Source organism: Xiphophorus couchianus, chromosome 12 (assembly GCF_001444195.1).
Source record: "Xiphophorus couchianus chromosome 12, X_couchianus-1.0, whole genome shotgun sequence".
Lineage (NCBI taxonomy): Eukaryota > Metazoa > Chordata > Actinopteri > Cyprinodontiformes > Poeciliidae > Xiphophorus > Xiphophorus couchianus.
The window spans coordinates 24,906,597-24,920,603 of record NC_040239.1 but is presented as its reverse complement, the minus strand read 5'-3'; the positions used below and the strand labels follow the sequence as shown (position 1 = coordinate 24,920,603).

At 38.0% G+C, this 14,007-nt stretch overlaps 1 protein-coding gene across 3 annotated transcripts in view; it reads right to left on the bottom strand.

The window, feature by feature from the left end:
• Window positions 1–14,007, bottom strand: part of glt1d1 (glycosyltransferase 1 domain containing 1) — a 38,324-nt gene that overhangs the window by 12,745 nt on the left and 11,572 nt on the right. The window contains exons 7-12 of one of the 3 annotated variants that reach the window (XM_028034908.1): window positions 11,850–11,948; window positions 10,631–10,680; window positions 7,993–8,036; window positions 5,239–5,359; window positions 4,234–4,332; window positions 427–894 (exon numbers count right to left, since the gene is read on the bottom strand). In XM_028034908.1, the coding sequence (XP_027890709.1) occupies window positions 730–894; window positions 4,234–4,332; window positions 5,239–5,359; window positions 7,993–8,036; window positions 10,631–10,680; window positions 11,850–11,948 (578 nt within the window). In that variant the 3' untranslated portion in view covers window positions 427–729. Of the gene's footprint in view, window positions 1–426; window positions 895–4,233; window positions 4,333–5,238; window positions 5,360–7,992; window positions 8,037–10,630; window positions 10,681–11,849; window positions 11,949–14,007 lie in introns of those variants that run through there. The other 2 variants (XM_028034910.1, XM_028034909.1) reach the window with 2 other exon arrangements.

The following is a 14,007-nucleotide window of genomic DNA, read 5'->3' as shown; positions in this document are numbered from 1 at the left end:
TTTTTGATTTTTTTCCTCAACATCATTTGTTTTCAACCAGAATTAAAAAGTCTCCCTTTTTTACACCAGGGAAACAGAAAGTTTTAACAGGTTTAGTGAGCAACCGTCTATCATATCTGGTACAGAATGCAGGTAAACCACTAAGATACCTCTTTAATGTCCATTTCATGTTACAGTTTTTCTATCCATCCCAGCTTCAGTGAATTGCCAAAACCGAAATTTATACAGCAAATGTGAAGGACATCATTTACCCCTTTGCCTTTTAAACCGATTCAGATTTTGCTGGGGTCTTGAAAATCCATTTGCTGCACTTCATTAAAAATAAACGAGTTAGCCAGCATAACGTTTTCGTCTCACCAGAATGGGACATAATTCAAGTATCAATTATTTTCACATCATCAACCAGTGAAGAAAATCAGAGGAAGGTTTTTTTTTCGTTTCATTTGCAATTTTTTTATTAGTTCCCTTTATGTAAAATTGCTTCACAGCCAGTGAACTTACATTATATTTATATACATGACAGCAACTTCACAGACATAATATATATTATGCGACACTCCAACACATCCATGCTTTTGGTTCAGTGTTACATAGCTTACAGTGAGGAAGGGCTGATAAAACTTTAATTGTATTTAAATAAGTATAAGAATAAGTATATCAAATAAGTAAAAGAATATACATACAGTACGTCCTCTTCTCTGCAACTAAAGTTCCTGAGAAAGTATACAGTTAGGCTAAAAACTGGGCCTTGTGCAGCTTGTCCACCAGCCTCTGATATGTTTCCCTCTCCTGTTTCACACTGTGATGTTCCTCCACGTAGAGTTTTCCACTCCTTACCACTCTCTCTCTCAGCTCCTGATCTGACAGCAGCCTCTGAGACTGGTGCACAAATTCCTGTAAAGGATAAAGCCAAAATCACACCCATTTACTGCCAAGAGCTACTTAAAGCTTACCAGTGAAGTTGCTTGGAGATATATTACTTTAAAGCATTAAAAAAAAATCCCAGGCAAAGGAACAGAACCCAAGATAGAAGCCAGTACACTGATTATTAAATACTTCAAAGGCGTTTGTTCGTTGCCAAAAGTAGAAGATATTTATGGCTTCAGATCCAAATATGGATATCCAACAGTTTTGGGGGTTTTTTTGTATGTTTTTTGCCTGCCGTCTCTCATTTGCTTAGGAACGAAAGAGGGCAACAAACAATGCATATGTTGCAGCTGAACAATATTGTCCAATTAATTGTATAAGAGGAAAAAAAAGCAAATAAAAAATTGACTGATCCCTGGTTAAGATGTTTTTCATCCACACAATCATGCAGATTTCTAGTTGCTCATCTGTCGGCCCAGCAGGCCGAGGGAAGAGTGTAAGGAAATGAAGTCAAAGTGCCTTGTGTGTTGTTACGAGACAGCAGCCAACATTTAGTGCTGTGACGAGCCAACGGGTGCAGCGAGTTTAAGCCACTGGCAGGCTGCATGCCATTTCAGCTTTCACTTCGAGCGAAGCGATCATGTCTGAAGAGGCTCTTCTCTTTGGCCATATGAGAGCTTTGAGAAATCAGCAGCAGCTAATGTGTAAAATGTTTATATCCAGGCAGGAAAAGCCATACATGACATGAAAGTTGCTTTTAACAATAGTTCACACACGATTTTAAAATAGCTGAGGTCAGAGCTTTCCAAAAGCTGAATGCTAACCTGCTTTATCCATTCCACAAATGTGTTTGGGATAACTGCATGGCTTGAATACAAAGGTTCAACCAGCCAGCTGTTGATTTAAAGTGAAATTGAAGAATTAGGAGGTAGTTTTCAATCATTATTTCATCCACTTTCTGCGTTACATGGATAACACAAATAACAAAACAGCCCCACAGACTGATGCTGCCGTTACCATAATTGGCGGTAGGTACAGTGTTCTATGGATTGAAAGCTTTACCTTTACACCTCCAAACATATTTTTGTGTTACTCTGACAAAACAGCTCAATCTTTGTCTTGTTTGGAAAGTAAAGCAATTCTCCAAAAGGGATTTGGATTGTCCATGTCGGGAGCTGCAAATTTCAGTTGACCATGTAAAGTTGCAATTTTTTGAAACATGCAAGAAATTGCATCTTCTCAAATTATGGTGACATCAAACTTGCCTAACTGTGGACTGTAACAAGTTGTTTTAGCTTCTTACACTTTGACAGAATTGAGTTTTGGTGGTTCAATGTCTGCTGACATTGTACAGTCATTAGACATTTTTTGGGGGCGTAAAGTAATGGGTCACATGGTTGAAACCTGCACACAGTTGGGATCTCTGACAAAACAACTATCCCAAATGTATATCATAACTGGTTTTGGAATAGACAAAGAAGGTCACCACTTAGCCTATGTGTTAAAAAAAAGAAAAGAATTATTATAGTTTCTATAAATTCTGCCAAAAATATGTGTGAAATATTTAACCAGAATTATTCTGGAAGCTTGTTGATGGCAACAAAAAGTGTTTGGCCAAGGTAAACCAGTTACCTAACCCCCTCAAGGGGCTTTAAAGCAGAGTAACTAATTGGTTTTAAAGCAACAAAAATTGTCTGGGTTTATTCCAGTTGTCTGTTGTACAATTATGCCAGATGTGTAGCGCAAATTGATGCTCACGATGAGTGTATGCAAACATCCATAATGATCAGGCTCATTTAAGGTTTTACAAACTGAAAACACAATTAACAAAATCAAGAGAAGCTGTTAAAACAAGAAAAAATGTCTAGAGACAAAAGACGGCAGACCAACAGGCACTTGCTGGCTATCAGTACCAGCTGAGGTCATAGTTTATCTGGTCAAAGTTGCTGCAACCATCTGTGTGACCTTTTTGGCAGTAGTTCAGCTGAGCACACGTGCAGAGAGGACTTAACTCAGCCATCACAACAACATCAAGTCACAGCATGGCATGGCCATGCTTTAGTTCCCTGACAACTGGCCTTAGCATATGTTATCCTCCCTACGCAACAGACGTAGCTAAAGCAGGAAACTGCGTGGTTTTATGACAAGAGTCCTATTTAGTGCTTTCCAGTTTGCTGCTACACTTTTGCAATTAATCAACATGACGTAATATGATGTTTTTATAAATGTTTAACATATTTTCATGGAAGAACACTGAAGATATGACACGTTGTTTCAATGTAAAGCAGTCAGCGTACAGCTTGTAGAACTGTAAATTTGAAGTCTCATTAAAATAGCTCAACACAACCAATAGTGTTCAAACCACTGCACACAAAGAAAAATTGTCCAAATTATGTCGAAAAATCCAATATTTTGTGTGACCACCCTTAGTTTTTGAGCACTGCCTTAACTCTACTGGGCACTAAGAGCTTCACAGACTGCCACTGGAATCCTCTTCCACTCCTCGATGACAACATCATGGAACTGATGGATGTTGGAGATTTCCTCCACTTTCCACTTATAGATATCCTACTGATGCTCAATAGGGACTAGGTGTGGAAACATGCATGGTCAGTCCAGTTTCTTTAGCAAGGCAGCGGCCGTAGACTTTTGCCAGTCTTCTGATAGTCTTGGCCATCTTTATGTAGAGCTACAATTTTTTCTTTTTATTTTATATTCTCAGAGTCCTTTGCCAACTGCGAGAGTGATAACACTACATTTAACACACCCGCTCGCCAGTCCCACCTGAGGCCTTCTAACTCTTCGTTGCAGAGTTAGAAGCCTTGAATTTAACATTAAACAAAAAGGACACAAAGAAAGTCAACCGCTAAAAAAATAATAACGTCTTGTCCTGTTTGTGTTTTCAACTCTAATGACTCGCATGACACCAGGAATGGAAAATGGCTAATAGCATACAAATTTGGATAGTTTCATTTTTGATGTCAGTAATTTAGACATTAAAAGCAGCATTTGCACTTTATTTTTCATGGGACAGAAAATTTACAATTATTCGAGTTACTTTGCATTGTAACAAAGTGCCATATTATCAGCATTGTCCTATGGAAAGATATAATGAAATATTTACAAAAAGGGTGTACTTTAATAACTGCATTCCTTTGATTAAGTATAATCTCAAATGAATCTGTGTTTTCACAATAAAATCAAATAATGTGCTGAAGTAAAGTAAGTTAATTTGGGTGTTGTGAATCAGTGTTTCAGAACTTTGAAATCAAAGTATTTCTTCAGGCAAATGATGAGGCTGTAGCATGTGGGCCACAGATGGTATTTAGGCAGCAGAGAACGGTGATCTGGTCAGGGACTGTATACCTGAGGAGAAGAGAACAGCAGCCCAGTGACTCCATGCTTCACCACAGCTGCGTTTCCTGGTATATTCCTCGCCAGAACAGGTACTCTGAGGTCCATTGCCTGAGAAGCAGAGGCGAATGAATGTACATCTCCATAAATTAGAAGAGCATGACAAAATTTTTTATCTAGCTCAGTATTTCTAAATGTGTAGCATATGAAATCGATTCATTACACAGTGATATATTTCATGTGGCTTTTTTCAAGTTAATTTTGGTGTAAAGAATCTGAAATTCAAGTAAAAAAAAATAATTAGTAAGTTACTTAAGTCTAATTTAAATGTCATATTATGTTGGAAGATATGTTACTGACACAGATCACAAGGAGGGTAAGCATATATTTAAAAAGGTCACAATTTCTATAATGAAGATCCTTTTTTTATTGTTCTTATATTAGAAAAATCTCACTTTCTGAGAAAATAGGTTTTTCATTAGCTGTGCAACTTGGAAAAAAATAATGCGAAACAAACGGTGATGAATATATCAAGTCTCTCTGAATTGAATTGCATTATTCTAATTCTTTGTTTGAAGTACCTGTACGATCAATCTCAGGGACGAAACATTCCTGCTCATTTTTAGCGGAGCAGGAAAAGCGCACACACAGCCGTCGAGCCTGCTCTCACTTACAGAATTAGCGATTTATATTGGCGTCGGCAGGCTGCGGGGTGAAACACCCAAACATAGTGAGAAGACTTTGAGCCCACTGTGGATTGTCTTAATTGACTGTGTTTAAAGAAGATTAAGTGGAATTTGAGGCTTGATTCCACTCAGGAATAGACATGTTGAAGTCAGGCAATTAATTTTGGTAACGACCCTTCAATTAGCTTGATAATATTGTTGCAAAGCAGTAGAGAAATATCTGTAAAAGCATTCACAGCTGAATGGGTGTGAGTAAAAAAATAATTTCTCTGTAAATACCTTGAAAAAAAAAAAAACATTTTTCCCCCTCAACCCTCTTGCAAATGCTTACCTCCAAGATGGCTGCTGACATGCCCTCTGACACAGAACTGTTGACTACGGCATAGCACCTTTTCATGGCGGCATGAAGCTCCTGTTGGCTCCTCTCCTGCGCCAGGAAGACCCCGGTGGCCCTGCAGAGGCAAAGCTGAGTTCTGTGAGACTTGAGGCCAACACAGGCGTGAATGATGTTGAACGGCAACGACAAGCTCAAGCTAGGACACATGGCGGCACTGAGTGTGACACGCACGGTGAGTTCAGGTAAAGTCTTAACAAGACAGGGCAGCTTCCTGCTGCAGAGGGTTTTGCTGTGGTGGAAGCCTTTGGCAGGAAAACTGCAAACTCAGTCAAGATTTGAGAGTGGGAGTAAGAATAAAACAAAGAGATGGTTGGTAGAGCACGGCTATTTTATGTGCAATCCCCTCTAAAAGTACCAGAACAGTCAAGACAATTAGGTTATTTTTGGATTTGACTGCAAACATGTGACTTTAACTTTTAAAGGGCGAACTCAGTAGTAATTATTATTTCTAGTTTAATACCACATATTTAAATGAGCGAAAGTGTTACCAAATTGACTTAAAACAGATTAATAAACTCAATGATAACTAAAATCTTACAGCAAATTTTTCACTTGCAATTTGTTCCAAATGGTTAGTCCTTCCAGTGTATTTTTTTTCTGCAGGTGAAATTAATACTGCATGTTAAGCTTGTCCAGGTCAAAAACCTTGCATCTCTTGATCCAGATCAACATATTTGCTGTTATGGTCAATCACCTTGCTGTGTGATGAAAAGTCTAACTGCAAGTTAGGTTATATCTTTCTTTAACTTAACAGATTTTTCTCCATGTAGACTTCTGAGCTCGGCAGAATCTCAAGCCCAAGTCCAGACATTCCCTCATCTGCATTTCACAAAGGAGCTTGCATATTTGGAATAAAGTGCTGAGAGGGCTTGAAACCAGTCTGGTTTCATTATATCCCAGACTCAGCTAGCGAGGAAGTCAAAGCTACGCATGTGCTGACTTGTACAGGGGCCAAGCTGGCTTTAGAAGCTCCAGGGAGTGATGTAATGACATATGGTTTGTGTGACGCGTGGCATTTAAAAGCCTAAATAAAACTAAGAAATAACAGTAAGAAGGTCAGTTATATGACTTAAAGATGTTTAGCCAACAACAATGATTATTACACTAAGTTATTGTTCTGAAAAGGTCTGTATGAGGAGAGTCCTGACAGATCTCTTAATTGTAATGCTAAAGTCATCTCCTCCTGTCATTCTGTACTGCTGGCTTCATTTCTAAAAGAACACAATTGTCTCCAATTTTGATTTATGACAGTCTGAATGTAGCTCAGCCCACAAAACTTTGATCCAGGATTTTTGAGGCTCATACCAGAAGATTTTTGGCAAACTAGGGTCTTGCCTTCCTCTCCTTCTGTCTAATGAGTGGTTTGCTTCTTTGAGAGTAATCTATTCACTTTTGTCTGTAAAGCTTCAGACAAACAAGAAATACTGATATCCTAACAAAGTTTCAGTCCACAACTGATGTTTTTTCTTGTTCTAGGCTTTTCAAGGCTTCTACTTGCAACCTTAGTAATTTCTGTGCTTTTTGGAGAATAACCAAATGGTTGTTCTTGCTATAACCAATGTTTGAACAATGACGTCAACCTATTTTCACTGAACCTCAGCTTCATGTGAGCTCATTTTTAGCCAACAGACGGTTCTCTGGCTTTCATGTCGGTTATACTGCTAACCATAAATGCACAGCCAAACCCAATTTTGTCTACTGCCGAATATCTAGGAGTAACTTTTGTTAACCTAAATATTCGAGGTTCTATTGCAAATAAAGCCTCTGAACTCTGAGATGCAGCTGTAAATACTATTGATGCACCAATATGAACATTTTGGGCCTGTTGGGGTGGATATTTATTGTACTGTTCTTCATGAAAACTTTTATATCATTTGATTTATCGTTGTGTTGATAAATTACAATTAAATAGAACAAAGAATCTGACAGTATTATCAAAAGAAATTTGTTTTTCCTTTTTTCTCCAGGTTGTTTCATGAGAGCATCAATGAAAATCAGTGCATTAGAAAATATCATTAAATACAACTACTGTGTGCAGTTTAATAATATAAATCATACTTCTTTAAGTAAGCGGCAACCTGAGGAAGCCTATTTTAAATGTGAATGTTTTTCAGAAATAGCAATTGTGATGTGGTGCTATAAATGCTTTGCATTCACACTCATACTGTTACTTAAAAAAGAAGTAATGAACATTTTATTATTATTTTTACTGAAATAAAAATAGTAACACAAAATATCAGATATTATTGCTATTTTCACCGGTAATCAATATTTACTGATATATGCATTGCCCTACCCTTTCAAAACTGTGGAAAAAAAAAAATCAACCACACCACTGACATTGATTCTCTGCTTAAATACCCAACAATCCTGTGCTGCTTAACTGTCACATGACCAACCCCTTCGCCTCCTGAAACACAACGGCAAGATTAAAATAAATATCGGTTATTGATATCGGCCCAGTATTATTTATGGGGCCGATACAGATATCTAAAAATGGACTAATATTGGCAAATAATAATAACACTGACATGTCGTTTATCCCTAGTAAATACCTGAAAAATAAGATGAAATGTCTCATATTCATATTTCGATGTCACACCCAAATGTTTGCAGCTTTAAAAAAAAGAACGAATAAAAAAGTGGCCTCGGAGGGGAGCGTGTTTGTGTTTGTGTCATAGTCCTTACCGTTTAACAACTGTTTCCACTTCAGCAGTGAGTGCAGGGTCAACCTGGAAAATAAATACATTTGTAGATTTAGGATTAAGAGGGCAAACAAACACTGGCGTTTTAGATCCATAACAGCTTTATTTTCAGCAGGGTTTCCAACAGAAAACTTAATCAGACAGATAAGACAAACAATGTCACAAGAATTTATTTCATGAGAAAATCACTCTCTTGGGAAATCCTGTATTTTCAGAGATTGGGGTCAGGGTGGGGTGGGAGGCCAATCTGATTAATTGCAATGTGGGATTTGCGTGCATTAGCCTGTCCTCAGAGAAGTCGAAGCGTAGCAATTTGGGTCAGAGATGCCACCAAGCAAACGGGTAGTTTTTATGCTCTCACTCATCTTGCAATCCTGGAATGACTATATCTAATTTATTCGTAAGATAGTGTACAATAAAATCAACCACTTTCAGTGGGGAGCATTTTAGTGCTCTGGTGCAAACTGGGATTTGTTTTAGAAATATTGTTAATTTTTTGTTATTCTGCTGCATGTGGGACAAAACGATTTCCCTTGTGGCATCAAAAAAAAGAGCTTCTTTTCATTTCAGTTTCTCTAAAGTTCACAAAGTGGCAGGTAAAGTCAATTAAAAAAAAGTATGTATATCCATTCATGCAATTTCTCCCTTTATACAAGCTGCATTTTCAATTGAATTGATAAAGCCTAGTAAGAAAGGAGTAAGATGTTGCTGACAAACACCGCTGACCTGAATTTTTCTCTTGTTGACAGATGTTGCACAGCCAGAGTGCTTATTATGATTATGAGGGGGAATTTATAGTGCGTCATTATAGACAGAGCAAGGCATGGCTTATTCTGCCTCCTGTTTTCTGAGTTTTCTGCATTTACATCCTCTGCAGGTTTCCTGTTTTTATTAATGAAACAAAAAGAAGGGAAAAAGTGCGGCTATTAAAACGTCTTTAACTAAAGACGTGGAAACATTGAAGCTGCTAAGATCTACTTATTTCACAGAAAAACAAACATGAATCTGCTGTGATTCAGGGCGAGATGAATCACACGTCTCTTTCCTTCCACTGAAGCGTCTCATCAAGCATCAACAAAGCGTAGCGGAAAGCACGAAGTGGCAGTAAGTTAGTGCATATGCCTCTGGCTATGTCTTACTGAGCTGTTTTTTGAGTGAAACTATAGGCACAACATACCTTTTGCCTGGCACCACTGTTTGAGAGAATGAACAGAAAGATGCTTAAGTACGACTCACTGATGTGAGATCAAACCAAGTCAAGGGGAAGAGAAGATGAAGACAGCAAACACAGAAATCAATGAGAGAGAATGGAAACGAAACAGCAAAGTGAACAGAGCACCGAGACTGAACTTGGGTTTTTATATGCAGGACTAACAAGTCAAAAACACTTTACAGTGTATTCAAGAGTCAAACCCCTTGAAATCTACTATTTTGTCACTTTTAAATTTTAAACTTTAAATAATTTTATTGTAATTTCATGTGAGACCAATACCTAGTGGTGCATCACGATGAAGAGCACCAAAAAGGACAATTATGAATGGTTTCCAATCATTTTGCCTATTCCAGTCTACGGATTTTTTTCAAGCAATGCAAGACAGAGGTTTTCAGACCAGTTTTAGTTTCCCAGCATCCCTGACCTGTCTGCTGACTTCCTTGCTCTTCATAACAGCGTTCACTAACATTCTCTAGCAAATCTCTAAGACCTCCAAAGAGCAGCTGGACTTATAGAATTCAACTTACAATGCATTTACTACTTGTGGGACTTCTGAAAACACTGGGTTTCAGATTGAAGAAGATGCATACAAATGAACTCTTAATTTACTTAATTGTAAAAATAGTTTAAACCCATGTGTCATTTGTTTCCACTTCAAAATTATGTGCCACCTTACGTTGGTCTGTGAAATTAAATCCCTCCTCTCCACACCCTTCCAAAAGTAAAAAAAAAACCCAAACAAACTTTTACTGTGGTTTGTAGTTGAACTGTCACCAAATGTAAAAACTATTATGAATACTCTCATGCACAGTAAATGCATAATGCATAAATGATTCTTGATTGATGTAGTTTCATAAATCAGATGATGATGAGAGTTTTCAGCTTCTTTTTTACCCCGTCACTGCCAGCAAAGGTGCGGTTAATCCCTCCATGGGAGATAAACAGTTCAGAGGTATGATGCCGTGTGACCGGGCCACAAACTCTGCATGTAATCTAAACCTTCACATTTCCAGATAAATCTCTGTTTATTTGTGTGAAAATGGGAGAGCTCTGCACAGTTCATTAGTCAACGGCAAGTGCTAATCTGGGGTCAATTTAGCAAATAGCGAAACAGCTAGAGGCACACATGACAGGAGGGAAAAAAAAGCAGGGTAAAAACAAACAAAAAAACACCAATAATGTTGCTGACAGTGGAGACATTTCCCTCCAGAGCTGCTCTTTAATTCCAGCTAAACAGCTAAATCCTGTATCTCTGCTACATCCAATTAGAGGCTCCCTGACTTCAAACAGCAGGTTTCTCTGGACATTCAGAAGCTTTTTATGACAGACAAAACAAAGAAAAGAATTATTCATACTTTAAAGTAGCATTGTCACAATCTAAACATAAAGAGGTGAGATCACGACTTACCTTTGGCCCGATTATGATCAGGATATTGTGAAGGTTCTTTGAATGCCACTCTGAAACATGCAAAGCAAAGGGAGCAATGTAAACATAGGCAGCTTGGAGTGCGAGGGGGTGAATATTTATGATGATGAATTACTGCATATATTTTAATAGACTTCTTACAACTGTACTGTCTCACAGCACCACATCGCTTTAGCTTTCAGGCATGAGTGCACTAGATTTTAATTCAAATGCATATAAAATCCTCACGCAGCTCATCTAAACATTAATGTACAATTTGACGCCCTCTAGTGCTGTCTTATTACCATAGCTGCACGCTGTGAAAATAAATAAAATATTGAAGGATTAAAACATTAGAGGTTCTGAGAATCTGTAACAGTTTTCACTGAATTCAAGTTAAAGCGGAAAGGCAGCCACTACAGGAAAAAGACATATAAAAGCCTGTCTGTATATAAATACTAACAATAATAGCAATAATAATAGTTATAATTCACTTTGACATAAAAGTCCAATTATTTCAAAGTCAGCTGTAAAGCTTTAACATCATTTTCACCACAGGATACCTTTTGAGTGAATGCTTCAGCTGTCAAGGGTCACACTTGGCATTTTGATGAATTTCATAGCCTTGCATTAGTATTCAAAGCCCTTGAACTTCTCATTTTGTGTCATGTAGCCACTGCATTTTATATGCTCAACCAATACGAAGTAGGGCTCAATCCCACAGTTAGGAAAAAAATGTGTGAATTTTTTTAAAATCATTTTCACATGTGTACATTTTATTATTGGTATAAATGCATTACACAAGTCTGGCCTTTTGGAAAAGTGCCAATGAAAAGTCTGCAGCTTTGGTCAGGCTTTAAGCTAGACTACATGCAAATGTCAATGGACATCTGTCTGAAAAAGAAAACATTATGGCACAATGGTGGTGATATGGGGATGCTTTGTTTGCTGGTTAGTGTTGATGAAAAAGTGGACAGAGCTAACCACAGGATCATATTGTAAGAAAATTTGTTAAAGGCTGCAAAAAAGCCTTAAGATTTGGAAGGAACCTCATGTTCTTGCAGCACAACAATCCTAACCAAACAGTCGGCGTTTGAATGAAATTGTTTACATCAAAGCATATTCATGTTTTAGGACCGTGTTAGAACCTAAAAAAACCCCCTTTGCTTTACTCTGTGCACATTTGCAGTGCTTTCAGGACTAAAATTGCAAAAGCAGCAACCTGAAAAAACGTCTGCCAAATAGAGAGGGTCCTTGATTCTTCTGAGACCACAGACCAACAGGAAGACACGCAGTTCATCTAAGCACTCCGTCCTCACACCTGGAGAAAAGCCAGACACACAAACAGAAAGCGACAGCGACATAATATGAAAAACACTGCATAATGAACATCCCGAGTACATCAGCAGATAATGAAAGCAATACATCAGCCAAGGTCACGAGGACGAGAAGACAGCAGTGACTAATGTGGCTGCACAATGCAACAGGGAACGGAGTCTGTTGAAATTATTGAAAGGTTGCAGCCTAATCAGTGCAAACTGCAGCGTCACGGCCACACTGTCTGACTGCTGCGATGGGGATTTGCTCACTGAAACGACTGAGAAATAATGAGGTAGCCCCCTCATGTAAGGCTAACAACATGGGATGTTTTGGGAACTTTGCGCTAGCTGAAACCGAATTGCCGTGGAGTTGGCCCTCTCCCCGCATCATCCAGCTCTCGTGTTCAATCTTGAGATTAGTCAGAAACTGGCAGGCGGACAACTGTGGCCAATGCCAACCACTACTGTAATGGGCCTGACCCTTTAACTGCACCAAAATATTATTCTAATCTGAATACTGTAATGCCACCTATGTTGTGAAACGCACAGGCCTTGCAGTGCTATGCATTTCACCAAAACACAGATCAAAAAATGTGGAACCCAAAAGAAGTGCAAGTGGAGGGTGTTTAATAAATATCCCTTATGTTATCATATCCCTTATAAAATATGGGATATTGGTCCCTTACTTTATATATTACACAATAAACCAAAGTAGGAATTGCAGTGCAGGCCATTGTCCTGGCAATGTGTGTAGGGAGAGAAAAAAAAATCCCAAACAGGAAAACTTTTAAAACAAAGCCTCACACATAATGAGCCCTCATGAGCTGAGAGCTAGCACGGCGATACTCAAGTGAAATCCCCTGCTGCCAGATAAGTCCAGATCAGGAGGCTGAAGCAGTTCTTTTAATGCTATTAAGAGCAACTTAAAATGACAGCGTCAGGTCTAGGGCCTGACCCCGATCCTGGGATCCGATTGTCCGAAAAGCTCTAATATTTGCAGGATGCATTACATTTTCTCATATTGGGAGAGCTCTCTTAGGTAAGACACCCAGGTCTGTACCTTGAACCCAAGAGCGGTGAAATGATATCAGACAGAGGGAGAAGAACTGATCTGCTGAAAGGAGCAACATTTCTAAACATGCAAAAACATATCCGAACATGGCGACTTTGGACAAGAAACCCAAAATTGTGCAAAACGACTGCTTCTGACTGCTTGATTTTGACACTGAATCATTGAACAAACCATGATTTACAATCTCTTGCAAAACCATCAACAGCTCTTTAATCATGACAAACCTCTGTTATATTGGGAATGTTTCAGATGCATCAACAGAAAGCAGCATACAAAGATGATGAAATGTAAGGAAAAAAATTCAAGGTGTTTTTTTTTATAAATCAAAATCTGAAAATTACAGCATCTATTCAGCAATTGAATTATTATTATCATAATTTATAGATTGTATAACTAGTAAAAATCTGCAAACCAGGTTTTTTCCTTCCACGTTACTATTAAGCACTTCTCATGGGTCTCTCGCATGAATATTCAAACAAAATACATTGTAGTTGTAGCATGAGAAAATATTCAAAGGGTGTGAATACTTTTGCAACACACTATATGCCTGTCTGCATGTGATGCTGTGAAAAGCCTCTAAGCAGCCTTGGCCAAAAAAAGTAAGCATGACGGCAGATGAACAGTTTTTGTTTTTTTTTACTATAAACCTTATATCACAACTCATTTCTTCTGGTGCTATTGCATCATAAACAGTCATTTGCAATATATAAAAATAGATCATATTCTAATAACAAACTGATATTGTATTTACTATGTATTGTGATATAGTGTGCACTCCTAGAACTAAAACAGCTGAATCCTTGAATAATCAACAAGACTAATCAACAAGAGTCAGAAAATGTATAAAGATAGTCTCAAGTTTAAGGAACTTAACTTTTCCATTATAAATAAAACATCATGGCTCCTCTTTGCACATGTTGTTTCTCTCCTTATTACACCAAGAACATGGCTGCTAATTTATTCATTAAAAAGGCCTGTGCAATTATTAA